Below are 17145 nucleotides of genomic sequence, written 5' to 3' on the forward strand. Positions count from 1 at the left end.
GAATTTCTAGGAGGACATTGCCCATTACAGCACAATCACTTTTTCCAACACACAAACAACATGGAAAACCCTTCAACAAATAGTCCTCTGAATAGAAAATGTTAATAGATCAAGAGGATCTCATTCTTGAAAGAGAATAATAACTGAATATTTAAATGTATCATACTCAGGCTTAGGAAAGTGATAATATTTTAAAAATGGAAAATAAACTGAAGTCATCCAGTGCATAATTATTAACTGCATCACAAATCACTTGCAGAGAGGCTGTCTGTGAAATTCAGAGTGCATAATCTTGTTCTCAGAGTGACACTTTTTTTCCTTCCATTTTAATGGTGACCATTGGGAAAACTCTGATCCTCACCATAAGTATTACAGGTCTCTTGGGATGTGTGAAGATAATAAATAGCGATTTGTCATACTTCTGTTATTGGTTTGTGTGATTATAAAAATCTATTTTAATGAAATTCAAGTGTTCCCATGAATAATGTAAATCTGCATTTTATTGGAAATAAAGTCAAGTTTTAAAGAGGACTCATTTGGAAACTGTGGTATTAAAAACACTCTCTGACACTTGTCCTTAGTAGTTTCAAGGAAACTACTGCGTCTCTCAGGTGACTCACCAGACTGTTTACTTGAAGAAATTTAGTGAATGGGGATTTTTTTTGTGGGAAGGTGAAGGATCTTGCATAAAGAATTTATTTTCAGGGCTCAGAAATAGCTGTAATACAGCCCAATGTAAGCTAACAAGATGGCTGCAGTAGCACAAGTGACTTTTTTTATAATATACATTCAAGGGTTTACCTCTAAAGAAAAGCTTTTTTTTTTTAGAAGTAGCAAGCCAGAGTATCGAGAAAATCTTGAAATAATTATTTTGCTGTTGCTTGTGTTTCTTTCTATTACTGTTCTGTAGTATGGAATGGTAGTTTTTCATAAGGGACTGGCTGCCATTAAAAAATACTGGGTTTTTTTCTGTGGCATGGAAGGGAAAGAAAGAAGTAAAGTACTGAAAAGTTACCTGAGGAAAACCTTTCATGTGCCTGTTATAGAACAGTTAACACAATCTTCTTTATTTTTTTCCCAGTAACATTGAAACATAGTTTCATAGTAGATTCTGCACATTTTTGCTGCTGATTTAATTTGATGAGGTTATTTCCTAGTGCTGTAGGAGTTTTAGAGCCACGCTGTTAATTTGTAAAGAGCAAAATTTATCCCGGTTTCAACATGGCTCTGTGTGTGGTGTCTGTGCTGCATGGCTTTGTCTATTTTCCAATTAAAGTATGTATTTTCTTTTTAGTGGGAAAAGTTCTAGCTACATATGAAGAAAATACAAGAGATTTCCTGTTCCCTGACCCTAAGCTTACCCATGGGCGCCGTGGTTTGGAGCGTGAGATTTTAATGAAGAGGTCCCCGTTTTTCACAGTGAGTGAATGTCTGTGGATTGTATTTATGACACAGTCTGCTTCACTGAAGAAACCCCTTGAACTGCTTCAAATGAAAAGCGATTACTTCTGACAGATTTTGCCATTTTAAGGTGTTGAATGTACAAATCCACAGCTGAACTTCGGGGAAAGTATAATCTTTTTTCCAAAATGCTTCAAGAAATTATTTAATGTGGGAAAGTTAGTTTCCACTTGGTTTGCAGTGTGGTACCATGACATGTCTCCATTCACTTTAATCTGTGATGCAGCTGGTGGCTGAAGGGATGCAGGAGATGTTATATTTACTTCATGGTTCTCAACAGAAGCCATGTAACACTCCTCCTTGGTCCCTCTCCTAGCATTTTGGAACAACAGCTAATTGGCAGGATGAGTGCAATGATTTAATGCTAATTTTCTGGAGATAAGGGCTCAAGTACATATTAAATGAAAATGAATTCATTTCACAGTGCCCTTTCATGAAGTTTGACTGTTGAATCTTAATTGTCAGCAGAATAACCCAGGAAGGCACTTTAAGGAGGATGGTAATGATGTGTTTTGAGGTTTTTGTGGAGTTTTCCTGGTGGATTGGCAGGACATTTGGATAAGAACTCAATTACCCTGTTCTTTGTGGTTGGACTAGAAGCACATGAGAGGAGGGAAATGCTGATTAAAGTTCATTGGTATCTTTTAGCTGGTGTAGCATTTCCCCTGAAAGGGCAACCTGGAAACTGCCCAGACCTTGCAATTAGAAGTGCTAATTTGGTGTCTAATGCTGTGTTACATTTGAGTGAATTAAAGTTGTGATTTTGTGGTACAAAATGTCTGATTCTGCAGCAGCTTAAACTGTCCTTGCAAAAACAACCATTATTTTTTGGCTGTAGTATCTCTTTGATATGGCTCATCCCATGCATCGTGGTGTGGCTCAAGAGATGAGGAGGGACTGTTTTGCTTTCATGCTGCTCATAGAATAGGTACTTTCCTGGTGTTGAGAAAGAATAGGCAGGTTGGAACAAATGAGGTGGCATTAGATAAATATTTTTAGATTTTTTGTGAACAGAATATGGTGAGTCTTTGTAGAGGCAGAGCTGCTAGAGGAGTTTGATGGTTTTTGTCAAATTGAGTTCTTTAAAACAAAAATTATGTATCTTCTAATAAAGAGAAGGTGCCATAATTTGTGAGCTGTGAGAACATGTGGTCAGAGTAATTAGGATGTGTAGGTGATGAATGATGACAATGTAGTGGCTTTAAAAAGTCAACTGCTGTAAGACACAAACATACTTCCATGTCCTTGGGAGCAGCATAAATGAAATCCATCTCTGCCCTGAAACAGGGGCTGCAGAAGCCTTTGTTGCTCCATTCCATCTCCGTAGCTTGAAAGTACAGTTCAAGAGAGGGTTTTGGCACAGTGACCTCCTGAAAAGGAGCAGTGTTTGATGGCAGTGGAGGGAGGCTCCCGAAAGGAACTTGTTCCTCTCCTTGCTTGCCAAATGGAATAACTATGAAAGGATTTTTACCTCCAGTAGAAATGCAGCCTCAAGTGCCTCCATCTCCCAGTGTTCCCTGAGCTTTACTGGCAAGTGTCTCTTGCTAAGTCTGTCAGCACGAAGTGCTGGATGTGAATGCTAAGCAAAATGAAGTGTTAAACAAGGTCATGAGAGCCCTCATATTATTCCTATGCTACTAAAGCCATGAAAAGTTATTTATAGCCTGCTGAGATGTTGAATATTTTTGAATGGCAGCTGTGCTTCAGTGGCACTTTGATTCCCAATAAATTTGTCTTTTATTAAAAAAATAAAGGTAGCAACAGTAAGGTTACGGTTGTGGAGTTCAGATAGGCAGTGACAAGCAGTGTCTGATTAACACTGCTAATCTGCCAGTTGGAAGGAATCCCAAGTTGAGAGGATCAGAACTCCTCCAGAAATCTGGCACTTGGCTGATAATGTCCCTGGCTAAATGTCTTACGAGGTTTACAAACTCAGTGTGCATACAAGACATGCCTCCAGTTATCTCTCCTGGTCCAGTGTTGCCCAGCTGAGGATCTTGCTGGCTCCTCTGTATTTCTCTGCAACCTTTGCCTTTCAGAATATGTTTATGCTTGGACTGTGGTAGTGATTTCTTACAAATGTTCTTATCTCCATTCCCCACCTTTGTGCAGTATTTGCCACATTACTTAAAACAGTTTCTTTTTAGTTATGTTATCTTCCATTAACAGGCTAGTACTGGGCCTTCTGTTATATTCACATATACTTTTTGAGCTAGAGTTGCATTTGTGAGTCAAAAGCACATATTAGACTTGTGTTCCTCTAAATATGAACCAGCTTTATACTTTTTCTTTGATCAAATTGATATTATGTCCCTTCTGTTTAATGATTGGTACAGAACTGCTCAGGGCTGCAGACACCACTAAGCCAGAAGCAGAAGAGATCCCAAAAACTTTCCAGCTGGATTTTCACTTACAGATGTGTTTGGGGCTATATGATGGTCATTACATAATTCTATGTTGAATATCCTACGGCAATCCCTGAGTTGGGAACTGCAGAAAACAGAGCAAATCCTCTGATGGCTTTGGCCTGTGAGTTCCTTTTGACATATCCATGCCTGTGCATTCAAATGCCAGCCCATATTCCCTCTCCACAGACTATTTCTCTGAAGAAACCATGGTTTGTGTCATTTTTTAGGTATGAACACTTAACAATTTTGTAATCATTTCCAGTATCTGTAAGAGCAGTAGGTGCTCTATTGTTGCATTTTATAGTAGACTCACTAATTTTGATGTGTCCTTTTTTTAAATTGTTGATAGCACTTGACAATTCATTAGTAATAAAAACGAGTTGATTAAAGATGATCAGGCTTAAAACCTCTTTTATATGCCATAACTTGACTTGATTGAATCCTGGACTCTGTTAATTGCTGTGACTGAGCTTCCTTGGCATTTTTGTCATTTGATTTCCATAATCTATCCTGGGGCCAGATCATGTTCCCTAATGGGAAATCAGTGTTCAAGCAGGTGGTAGTTTGGTTCATCAATAGACTTCACTCATGAAGTGAAGCTAATTCTTAGGGATGTGGGACAGAGTCACAAACAGACCCAGCTCCTTTTCATGTCTCAGTGATTTTGTGTGTTCATGTGCACAAATGCCTGTGCCCTGAGACGCCTCAGGCAGCAAATTCTGTCCATGTTGGAAGGAGAGAGGGCAGAAATTTCTGAGGGCACTTGATTCTCTTGGATTCTACAGAGCTGTATAGGATATACAGAGATGATTGCCACTTGTTTATAGCATATGTGGCATTTAGTTCTTTTATGCCTTTTTTAATGCTGCTATTTGGGAAATAGTGCTTGTGTGTTGTAATCCCTGTCCTTTACACCCAGTAAATTTTGAATGCATTGGCCGATGCTCAGTGAATAGAAAGGCAATAGTTTTCTGAGGTGTTATGTTCCTAGCCATGGCTGCAGTAAAAGGTGAGTGGAACCAATCATGTAAAAATGGAGGAACCTGCTGACCATTACTCTGTGTGTGCTGTTCTTGACCAGGAGGCCCCCACTGTGCCCCCAGTTGGACCCCACTGATTCCAAGTGGGACAAACCAGGGCTGCCCCATGGGCAGGAGGGGATTGTGAGGGGGTGGAACGTGGTTATGGAACAAGGGAGGCGTCCACAGAAATCAGACTACACCAAAGATTACAGAATGAAGGGTATTCTCAGTCATACTGTTACAAAGGAATAGTTATTTGCAGTGTGATTGACTGATTAAACAAAATGTTTTTACAAAAGAGATGGCACAACTGAGACTGTTCTCAAACAAGTTTACAAAGTTAGCATTAATGAAACTTCTAGAGCATGACTGAAATTTTTATTGATGCCACATAGCATGGCATGAAAAATCTTTAAAAGTGCTTTTGACAAAAAAATGTATTAAAATAAAAGTCAGACCTTAATTGTTGTACGAAAGCAGTGTAATCATCTGTAATTGAATTGTCAGAAATGCAAATGTTAGCATCTTGACATTTACCATTGCTGTTCTGTCTTCTCTAATTATCTTTATTAAAGACTGAAATTAACAAAGGAAATGGCTGAAAATTAGGAATGGTTTGTTACATTAGGTGACATTTACCTCTTTGATACCCTTTATCTTGAGTTGGAGCTTGATGTTCAATTATTGTCCCTCTTCTAGGGAATTGCACCAAAATTGAGATTTTCTACAACCTCCCTTATTTCAGACAGTCTGTTAAGCTTAGGAAGGAGTCACATACAGGTTAGTACAATTTAATTGTTTGCAATTGAATTTCTAGATTTAATACTGATAGCCTTGCTTCCAATTTTTGCATGTGCCGCTCACTTCAAACTTTCCTCATTCTTTTGTTGTGGTTAAAGCAGGTATCATGGGTGCTTGACAACTTGATTAAATTTTTAATCAAGTATGAGTAAAGAGTGGGTTTGGTGCATGACAGTAGATGCTGAGAGTTCCTTGAATCTGAAACAATTATCAGCTGCTGTGTTCCGTGATCAGCTGAAGTGTCAGTCCCTGGTGTATTTGTACATGGGAAGATGCCTTTTCTCCATTTGTTACTGACACTTAAAATTAAGGACAGTGAAAACTAGGTGAAGTTAGAGAAGGTACATTATTAAACCAAACCAGTTAATTTGTTTTCCATAACTGTGTCATTGGCAGTAATGGAAATGCGGATTTTTGTTGAAAAGGCTATCACCTATATTAACCTGGAAATGATGTTTTTGCAGCAAGTAAAGGTGAAGTAGCACTCTTCCCTGGTCTCACAGACTGGAATTTTGGTTTGGATTTCTGACACAAGCTGTCATGTAAAGTTACTCTTACATCCTCCCTCTTTTGCTGTACTATTGAAAAGTGGTGCAGCATCATTGAAAGGGAATGGTTGTCAGGCTGGCTTGTCTGTAAAGACACTTAGGTGACTTTGACCTGTTGGTGGCATTGCTAATGACTTTCAATGAGAAGTTTCTTCCAAATTTAGCAAATGAAATGTATCGAGACAGAAAAATAATTAAAAATCAGTGAAAATTGTCATTGTCAGAAAAGTGGCTTCAGTGAAGGTGACTTGAATAAGGGCAATTTGATCTAAAATTTAAACTGTTCCTAAAAGTACCTATGAATGGCAGCTCAGATTTTCTTATGTTGCAGTTGAGGTCCAGTTTCACAACTGGTGTGAGCCAGGAGCAGCACCACAAGCTTCTGATAAAGCTGAGATTAATCTTAGAGAATTAGGTCTGGCTTTGTGTGGGCCAGGTCCATGGTGTGTCTCACTATCAGCTGCACCAGTGGGAGTTCAGAAAAGGAGTGGTAGGAGAAATCTCTGTGCCGTCCAGTTCAGATTCTGTCAGTACAAAACAAATACAGAGCCTCAGCCTCACTGGTAGAGGGAAGGACTTGAAGGAAGGCTGGATGTTTTATTTTGGGGTTCCTCTGAACCAAAGCAGTACATGTCACATTCAGATTTAGGGCTAACTAGATCCAGCCTGAAAAAGAATTTCTATCAGGAAGAGTTTTATTTTTCTCAACTAAACTTTACACTTTAAAGAACTAGCAAATTCATCATAATCCAAGAAAATATAAATTTTAGAGAATGTAGTTGCACTTCTATTGGAGCATCAGGCAATTCTAAATGCATATAATTTAAACTATTAAATAGGCTCCTATTTTAATTTATGTCTTGTATTTTAAGGAGTAAGACTTTTAAAATAAAACTTAAACACATGAAAATATGCTTAAAATCTGTGTATGGCTAATTCAGGTAAACTTTCTATTAAAGGAACCTGTGACAAAATTCAGTTTAACTTTTACAATCTCCACCAACGGTCTGAGAAGGCTAGTTGTGGGACTATCTGACGCTTAACATCTAACATTTAGTACTAGATGTTTAACCTTCTTTTGGTTTTAGAGAAAATGGTAAACAGATTGTTTTTAAAATTGCTGATTTGATTATAGTTTTGTGAGGGGAACTTCAGCTGCCACAGCGTCTCTTTCAGGTAACATTATTTGCATTATGTTCAGCGATCTTTATCCTACACGCCGCCAAATCAGATAATTTCTCCTCTTCACTCCAGGCTGATATGAACCTGGTGCACCATTCATCCCTCAATGGGAAAATGCACTCCAAGCTGCCGAAGAAGACCCCTCTTTCAGCTGGGAAGGGCAGGCAGGGCTCGGCAGGGAAGGGCTACGAGCAGCCCACCATCGCCTCCAAGTCGCGCTCGCCGTCCCCGTACACCAAGCGCCGCATGTGCGAGCTCTCGGAGGAGGCCAGGCAGAGGCTGGCCCACCTCAACCTGGGCCCTCACGAGTTCAGGAGAGACACTGACAGACCTCCCTTCGTGATCAGACGGGTTTGTATTCGCTCCCAGGTGCTTCCAGCTCAAGCTCAGTTCAAATATTGTTCTTTCGCTAAATAGCGCTCCAAATATTCATTCAGCTCTTAGTTTAGATGGATAATTTTTCCTCTCCATAGCAGTCTGTCACAGAGTGATTTAAATGTAAAATTAACTAAAATAAAATTTCTTTTATCTGCTTTAGTAACAGACAAAGATCAAATTCTTTCATGAATATCTTGGTTAAATTCTCTGAGGCCCCATTTCTTTTCTTTCAGCACACTAGACAGGATAATAGGTGTATAAATTCAGCTTGGAAGTAATTGATATTAGTATTAAAAATTCCTGAATAAGACTTTAAAGAAAGAGTGTCTAGTCACATTATGAACACTTACACTTCCTCTCTTTCAACTTTTTTTTTTTTTTTTTATGTTGGCATCCTGTGATCTTTGGAACACTTCCTTTGCTCAGAGCTACATCTCAAACCCTTTGACTTAGAGTTCATAACATAAGGGCATTTCGCCATACATGAAAAATTGTCCTGAAATTGGGTACTTATTTAAAGAAATTGTGTTTAACTCTTTTAAAATGAAAGGGCTATGTTTCCCAGCCACCTGGGGAGAATACTATAAAATATACTCATTTTTCCCCCCTGTTAATTGTTCTTCTTATTGCAACAATTTTCTGTTTTTAGAAAATCATTTTGAATTTGTAGGGGAAGAAATAGGATTGTTCATATTCTGTACTGTGATATTATGATTTCTCTACAGTTCTGGGCACTTACCACAACCAGTTAGATAATCTAGTGATTAAATATTTTGCTACTACCTTATCTTTTTACCTAGTATAATTAGTTAATAATACATTGTCAAAGTTTAGAATTCTTTCCCAAATTTTATTCTACATATAGCTATCTTTTAGAAATTCAAAATGGCCTGAATAAGTCATTAATCATTCATCAATCTACTGTTTCTCTCAAATATTTTTCTTTTAAGTCCTTTTATTCAATTCTTCTGGTTTTTGATCTATAGGTGAAGTTCACAGTTTAATTATAGTATCATTAACACTGATTATTGATTTTCAATGCTTGGTTATGTTTGTACAAAAAAAAACCGAGAAAGCTTGTCTCTTAATTCAGCATATCCTGACTGTCATGGCCTCTCTAGATTGAGAATTTTCCTTTTAGGGCATCTTTACTGCTGAGAATTCTTTTGGCCTGGAGATTTTGTGTTACATGAAGATCAAAATTGGATTATATTAAATGTAACTTGTTAATTAGGAAGAGATTCAGATCTCTCTTGGTGAGATCTGAGCTGTTTAGAATAAATATGAGATACCAGGAATTGTTTAAGAAGACTGCAGACATTAGAGATGAAGGAGAAAGTATCTGTATTTTCTTTTTCTTTGAACAATAGGATATTCAGAGTTTTCTAGACCTTTCTAGCACCTTTTCTGCTTATGCATAGTAATGCTAATAATGCACAAGAGCCAAGTGCTATGAAAATAGTCCAAAATAGTATTTAAACAAAGTAAAATATTTCAGAAAGCACTAGTTGTCATCTTAGGAACAAAACCAGAAAAAACAGCAATTGATGCATCTGATACTGAGCATTTTAATAGTATTTTTATTTCAGGTTGGACAGTCAAGTCCTGGTGCTAGACTTCATTCCTGGTATTCCCTGCGAGAAAGCTCATCAGAAGCCTGGCCCAAAACACCCCATGGTCAGTATTTTCTACTAAACATCTCATTAATGGTTTTGATTTCTGCAGAAAGTAGTTTTATTTGGGACTTTTTATTATTATTTTGATTTTAATTTATTATGAAAATGTCAGTCTGTGATGGAGAAATAGCTGTTAGTTCTTCCTAGGAAAAAGAAGAATGCTGAATAAATTGCTGTTTCAAAGGGTGCCCTTGAATAGTTCTTTACCTCATGAAGCTTGGAACAGTTTCTCTACATGATATGAAAATAGGAGGAGAGGATTCCAAATCTCAAACGAGTGCTCTGTTTCACTCCACATTTTTTGTTGACTTGGATGGTGGAGAAAATCTGCACCATGGTTTGTGGGTGTGTTGATCAGGCTTGGAGTATTGATTATTTTAAAGTTCAGGGGCTCTGTTCCTTCAAAAATGAATAATGTTGATTTCAGCAGTATTTGTGAGTAGTGGATCAGTGACTTACCATTATTAATGAGCATCCAGGATGTGCTCCAATATCTGCTTCAACATCCTTTGGTATCAGTGGGAGTTTAATAAAAAGTGTAGGACCAGAAATTTAAGAAAGCACCCTAAAACTTTATTTTATTGCACATGTCTTACAATATGAGGATTTTAATGAGTCTCATCAGTATTTGTTTATGTGTACTCTGCCTCAGTTTTATTTCATTTCCTCACTAATTATAATTTGTTATACAGCAAATCATTATGAACGTGTTATTTTACATTTGTTCTTTGTCGTTGCACTGGATGCTGGATTTTAAAGGTTTCTCATCCCCTTTGGGAACAGATTTGCCAGTCTGTAATAGCTGGATTATGGAACAGACCCGATCATCTAATACCATTGCACACTTACAAAATGAGCTGGTGGTTTCTGGCCAGAATTTAGGACACCAAAATCTATCTCCCTATTAATATCCAGAGCAGCCTTTGGTTGCCTGCCTGTGTCTTGAGGCTTAACTGTAACTTCTGAAAAGAACAGATCCTTAGGATTAGAAATCTTAATGTAGACAGTAAAGTTTAGTCTGTTTTTGCTTCTTCCTGGGTCACAGTGGGAGGGTTGTTCAGTACAAACTGGTAGAACAGATCAAGAAAGTAGATTTAATGTCAGTCTCTCAGGTGCATATTGACACTGGTGAAAAATCCTAATCCAGTGTGGGCCTGAAAGTTTTTCCACGTGTTTGCCTGGGCTTTGAATTTGTGTCTGTGAGTCAGTGGCGAAGGAAAGAATGCAGAGGTGGTAGGAGAAAGGAGAGATGCTCACAAGTTTTGGGAATGGTAGAGCTTGTTTTGATACTGATTTAAGCAACGAGGAGTGTAACAAAATGTGCCACTTCTGTGTGCAGAAAATGGTGCCTACACTGATTCATTATTGCAAACATTGTACTCCATTCAATGGGAGGTCATGGTTTTCAGCTAAAGAAGGTGATTACTTGAAATATACCGAGGAGACAAAATAATGAATTGCTTTAGTTTTGTTTGTGAGGACAGAGAGGATGCTTTGTAAAAGATTTAGTAGAATTTAGGAAATGCAGATATCTTTTTGATTTCTTCTGTCACTGACCTTTTTTTTCTTCTCCAGATCTTTCTCCTCTCAACAGCTACAGACCCAAGAAGACTGAAGTGAGTACTTTGAAGTGTTTTTGCTTACACACTGTTTTTTGGGAAGCTCCAAGCTTCTTGGATTGTCTTGCATAGGTATTTTTGAAACTTTATCTACTGCAGTATCAAAAGCAAAAAAAAAAAGGACATTTTAAATCTGATCTAGCCCAGTTAAGGCCTGCTGACAGATTATTTACCAACAGTAGAAGGAAACTTAGCACTCTTTAAAGATGCTTATGCCTGCACATACAGAATTGCTTTTCCTTGGCATTAAGGCTTGCAGCAAGGCCATAGAGGAGTCTTTACAGGCCATTTGCATTTGCCTTACCAGTTATTGTGAGAGCATTCTGGAACTGTGTGTGAAGGTGGCCCTGGTACAACCTTTGTTATTTCACATCCTTTCTTTTTCAGACCTTAGCTTCTTTCTGTATTAAAAGAATGTAAAGAATTATGTCAGGGTTGTTTTGGGTTTGGGAGGTTTTATTCTTTCCATCCTCATTTAGTTGTTTTTTGCCTGTGTTCCTGAAGTACTGTAAGAATTGTGGGTTTAAGCATTTAGTTATTTGTGCCCTCCTAGATTTCCTAATGGCTGGGAAAACTGATGATAATAGGGAGGAGGAAAGAAAGAGAATTATGAGGATAAACCTTGATATCTATGTTAAGACTCTAAACATTTACTATCGAGAACTGTAGTTCTATGTACCATGTGAGTCTAATATGGTGTGCTGCCTCTGGATTGTTGCATGGGTTGTTTAGACTCTCAGGCATTATTCTGAAGCTGTGAGATTCCTTGGAAGGGTAAGTCTTTAAGTTGTGCACTCAGAAAAGTTGATAAAAGGGCTGTTGCAGTAGAGTTTCACCTAAGATGATGTGTTAGTTACCAACAGATTCCTCTGAGACTTGGCAATTTACTTTAGACCATGGAATTTTGTATGAAATGAGGGTCCTTGCTCTTTCCTCAGCAGACAGATATTCCTGAATAAATACACAATCTTTAACCTTTTAGGTTGAGAAATAAAAACATGAAAGTTGTACATCCTGATATTTGTAATAAATTTTTGTTTGGTGGGGTATTTTTCAGGCAAAATCTACCAGTGGAAAAGGCTTGGACGGTTCTGTTTGCAAGGAGGATGTGAGCCCAGCTCCCCTCAGCAGAGAGTCCCGTTCTGCTGCTTCTCTGGAGCATTCAGCAGCTCCAGCAGCTCAGGAGCCTTCTCCCAGTTCTGTGCTGAATCGATCCTCTCTGAGGGAAAGGTAATGAATGCCCTGGTTTTGTTCATGACATTTTGGAATTAGGAGCATGAGCTGATGCTAACAGTGCCTGCATCACTGTAGTTGGCATGTTTGATGGTGTGAGGCCTAAAGAGACTGAACAATCTCCCTGCAACAGCTGTGTTGTTGTTTGACTTTTCCTTTTGCTCTGTTTGCCGTCATCTCTCTCTGCTTGATGATTGCAATCCCAGCAACATGGCAGTGAAAATCTCTGAAATGGTGACGCCCCAGATTTTAGGCTGCCAGTGGTCATCTGGAACAGAGAATGAATAAATCATCACTTAAATGAATCATCACTGTTTCAGAGGTGATTGTAACCTCAGGAATGTAAATACAGATTTGTAAAAATGGCAAGTAAACTTTAGAGTTGGTACTTGGAAACCTTTTTTCCATCTGACTTCTCACAGGTGTTTTTGAGCACGTACTTGTGCTCTGCTGTATTCAGATGTGTGACTGGTGTGCATAACATGCTTGGGCTAGCTTTAATCTACTCAGTGTGTTATTTGCCAATCTTTTCACTTCAATGACATCCTAAGATTTTGGGTTTGATTTTTTGAGTTGAAGTGTGGACCTCTGCAGCTATTGTGTGTATATTAATTGCTATATTTCAGTTATTTTTCTTAGCTCTCTCCACTGCCCCCAGTGGGACTGGGTTAGGGACAGTTTCAAATACCCTTTAATTTTGTGGATTACAGTCCTTGGGTTAATATTTTGGGCCAGCCTCCCAGCTTCAGTGTCTTATGAGGGTGGGATGGAAGAAACATCAAAAAAGCAACAGATGGTTTCATGCTTAAGCCCTCCAGTCCTTCAAGGAGAGTTCCCTGCTTCCTGCCGAGTAGAATGTGTTCTTGGTGCTTCTCTTTTACATTCAAGTAGCAAGTTACTGGGTGGCTTTCTGGGAACAGAAAAACTGCATGCAAAGCTAGGCCTGAGTAAGCAAATAGGTAAAATAATTGGGAGAAGCAAAGGATTAAACTGATGACCCATCCTAAATGCTGAAGATGTGCTTTGGTGACCAGTTCACACTCTGTTACCATTGGTACCAATTAGTCAATGCTTTCAGGTTGCATTTTACAGCCTACACAGAGCCTAATGCTTGTTTCCAAAATAGAAAAACTGTCTCAGTTTTTTCTTTCAAAAGAAAAATGACAGATGGCAGGTGGGGACTGAATTTTTAATACTCACAAAGATCAAGTTGGTGTTTTAACATCTTCCTCTGCTTGAAAACTTGTTTGTTAGTTGTTCTGTGTCATAGTGTATCTTGAGAAGTGCTATGCAGAGATTAGGACGTATCTGGGGTTGAAAGAGGTTTCTTTGTCATCTTGTCTGCCTCCCCACTCTCCTCTGACAATGTTTGTGCATTAGTTACCCATACCTGGGAAAGAGATATTATCATGGTAACTTTTTTATTCTTTTTTCAGGGGGACTCCTTTTGGAGGGGTTGGGGCTAAATTGTATACACATTTTATTTAGAGCTGATGGGGTGCCTTCTATTGATAGCAGGAAAGTCTTGAATGTTGTGAGCTGCTGTTACATGCATAGTAATTTAGTTGTCTGCCAGTTGAACTTGTCTGAATGTTCCTGCTTTTTCTCTTTATGAGCCTCTCTCCAGAAGAGATTTCTGATCTTGTGAAATTATGTTTTTTCTTCTTATTAAAGCAAATGTTCTCAGCTCTTCAGAGCTGTAACATCTCTTTATGTAAAATGTGTAACCATTTACTTCTGTCATCAGAAAAAAAAGAATCAAAATGAGAAATAAAGGGCAGAGTCAAAAAAAATTGATCTCTGTTTCATGCTGCTGAGATAACAATGGTTTTAGCTGATTGTGTACTGAGAGTTATACTTGGAATGACAAACATGGTTTAGAGGTCAGTGTTTGGAAATGCATGCAAACGCTGCTGTTCAGATCATAGAAATACAGAGGAAATCAGTGCACTGAAAGTAAAGCAGTGTTAGTGTAATTGCAAGAATATGGAGTCTTATCTCGCAGTATTTGGTGCTTATTTCCTCAATTTTATTTTGAATTACAAAGACAAATTGCTTAGCATATCCAGGCTACTGTTTTTAATGATAGTCAACCCACAGTCAATATGAAACTTGACTCCTCACCTTGACCTTTAGTTCCTTCTTTTCCCTTTCTTTTTTAAAAAGTAGTGTGAAGTGACAGTCTGTCTTGTTGGGAGTACCTCCCAGAGCCCTGCTGTGTGGTTGTTAAACCACTGCAATACTTTTCAGTGAGACAAAAACTGGGGTCTTGTGCAAGGTCCTCTGAGCCCTTTTGTATCCTCCCTGGCAGTTTCCTGTCCTTTTCTTTGAGCCTACTAGAGACACCACAAATCAATCCTTTTCCCCTTTCTTCTGGGATTTCAGTCAGAAGCAGAACTGTAAATAGATTTACTATTGAACAAGACAGCCAAGTTTTGAATATTGATTTTTCATACTTTCTTTTTCACATTTTTCATTATGTACATCATCTAAGGAAAGCATTTGCTGAGTGTGAAGCTGACACTCAGCAGTGATGTGGCCATAAACCCTCCAGAGGTCCCTTCCAGCCCTCACAATTCCATGATTCTGTGAGGTTTGATTGGAGCTCCTGTGCAGACCAGTGGCACTCACAAACCCTCGAGTTGCTGCCTGTAGTGTGTGCCCCACAGTGTGCCAGGTTGTTTGGTTGGTTGTGCAGAGATCAGGGGCCTTTTGTGCAGAGAGGAGCATCCTGGATGCTTTGGGAAAGAGCATTCATGCTCTGTCCTTTCAGTGCTATTTCAGGAAAGCCAATTTGGAGTCCAGTCTTTGCTTTCATGGTGCACAGACATCCTCACACTCTCCTACAAGATGGGGTTTTTCTTGGGGGCTTACAAGCTAAGCCATCCTTGCAGCCAGCACTGAAACCTGCAGCAAAATACCTGTCAGAAAGAAAAGGAGAAATAGTGAGATGGATTCCATAAGGTCAAGAAGTCCTTTGAACAGAGCTGTGTGCTGGCGCAAGAAAAATCCTTTCCTCAAGAGACTACAACAATCATGGGAGTATTTGACTATTTCTGTTATGTGAGAGGCAAAGCTACTTCTCATGCATTTGGGATCAAAGGAGTCTTTTTCCTACTCTGGAAATAGCATCCTTCTGCTTTTGTTTCCAGATTGAAGTGCAGCTCGATAGCTTTTTTCATGTTCTCCTGGTTATGCTGCTGATATGTGATCTTACCTGCTATAAAATTTAACAAAAACCTAACTTCTCTTTGAAGTGAGACAGAGGTTAAGTGTCTGAATCAGATGCCCTTCTGTAATACTCCTCTATTTTACTACCATCTTTTTATATTCTCATTTTCCTAGTACTAGGGAAATAACAGCATGAAGTTAGATATTGGTAATGATAGATACAATGACAGATTCTAATAGATATTAATGAAATACTAGATCCTATATGAAGTCCATGAAAACACCAGTTACCAGAATTTTTGGCTTCAGTGATCTTGAAAATGATCATCCCAGGATCTTGGGGGTTATTTTCATTGCGCAGCAAAAAGCAGAAACAGGTGGTTCACCTGATATTTTAGAGACTGGCATTTATCCTGAGACAGGGTTTGCTTCTGTGAGAGGGTATGTTTTAAGTTTTGAGAACTTCTACTACAAAGTAGAACACTGAAAAATATTTCAGACTTCTTAGGAAAAAGCTTGCTCTCAGGAGAGGCTGCACCTTGCTTTCCTGTCTGTTTCTAGTCATTTAAAAGTCATTATTTGTAATTTTTGGAATTTACTTTGGTAGGAAGGTTTTGGGTTTACCAATCTCACATCTTGGGAAAGTTTACTTCTTTTGCATCCTTAAATATTAACTTCGGGAATCAGCACTTGAAAAACAGTTATTTGATACTACATTCTGCAAAAGTGAGCAATACCTGAACCTTGTTTCATGTTTTTGACCAACATCTGTACTATTTGTCATCTTCACTGGTTGATTTTGCTGCAGCAGTAAGTAAATTTGAAATTGATTGCTGTCAGAGCCATTTTGTGTATAAATTAATAAATTCAGAGAAGATAGAAGGTAATGGAAAATCTTGCAAAGAGCATAAGGAGGTGCAGCCAATTTGTGACATACTAATGATTTAGTACCACAATGACTTCAACCTTTTGGGAGCAACTGCTCGGCTGGAGTATTGACTTTCACTGAAATTTCGGAAGCTGCCTGCCATTAAGTTTCACTTTTTACATGATGTATATTGCCACAGTTTTAAGGGCAGGATATGAAAAGGAGAGGGGAAAAAAAAGCATTTACTGGTTTAAGAACTTAGCGCTGAATGTGTCCCAAATGCTTCAAGGCCCAACTACAAACAGGGCTTTGGAAAGTAAGAGAAGCTACACAGAAAGCATGAAGAATTTTTACCTTTTTTTTTTTTTTTTCATGTCCTGCTGAAGAGGGAGAGAAAATTGGTACACAGCTAAGCTGTCAGCTTCTGCTTCCAAATATTTAGGCTTCTGTGCTCTGATTTAAGTCCCTGTCTGTGTGTGGTTGTTCCTGCTTCGTAGTAATACCCTGCCACTGTGAAAGCAGCCACCCTCCTCCACTTCCAGCATTGTGAGAATGTAGGGGGTTTGTGTTGGTATAACTTCATTACAATCCAGGCTTCTGTGTACAAACAGAGCCTCTAAAACATTTCAGATATGCATCACAGCCATTGGTCACTTTAAGAAGAAGCAAAGCAGAATTGTGTCCTTGACTTAATAGACCAGAAAAACCCTGAAGTGCAGCCCAGCTTTTCTATTGTTCCTCCTTACAGACCAGTATGCACTGCAAACCAGGTCCATCC

At 38.6% G+C, this 17145-nt stretch overlaps 1 protein-coding gene across 2 annotated transcripts in view; it reads left to right on the forward strand.

Moving 5' to 3' along the window:
* The window catches only part of SPATA6 (spermatogenesis associated 6), a 41975-nt gene that overhangs the window by 7170 nt on the left and 17660 nt on the right, over positions 1-17145 (forward strand). For both annotated transcript variants that reach the window (XM_083867762.1, XM_083867763.1), the window contains exons 5-10: positions 1295-1419; positions 5591-5671; positions 7495-7773; positions 9390-9477; positions 11052-11092; positions 12153-12325. In XM_083867762.1, coding sequence (XP_083723888.1) covers positions 1295-1419; positions 5591-5671; positions 7495-7773; positions 9390-9477; positions 11052-11092; positions 12153-12325 — 787 coding nt within the window. The remainder of the gene's footprint in view (positions 1-1294; positions 1420-5590; positions 5672-7494; positions 7774-9389; positions 9478-11051; positions 11093-12152; positions 12326-17145) is intronic.

The sequence above is a fragment of the Zosterops lateralis genome (assembly GCF_965231275.1).
Source record: "Zosterops lateralis genome assembly, chromosome: 9".
NCBI lineage: Eukaryota > Metazoa > Chordata > Aves > Passeriformes > Zosteropidae > Zosterops > Zosterops lateralis.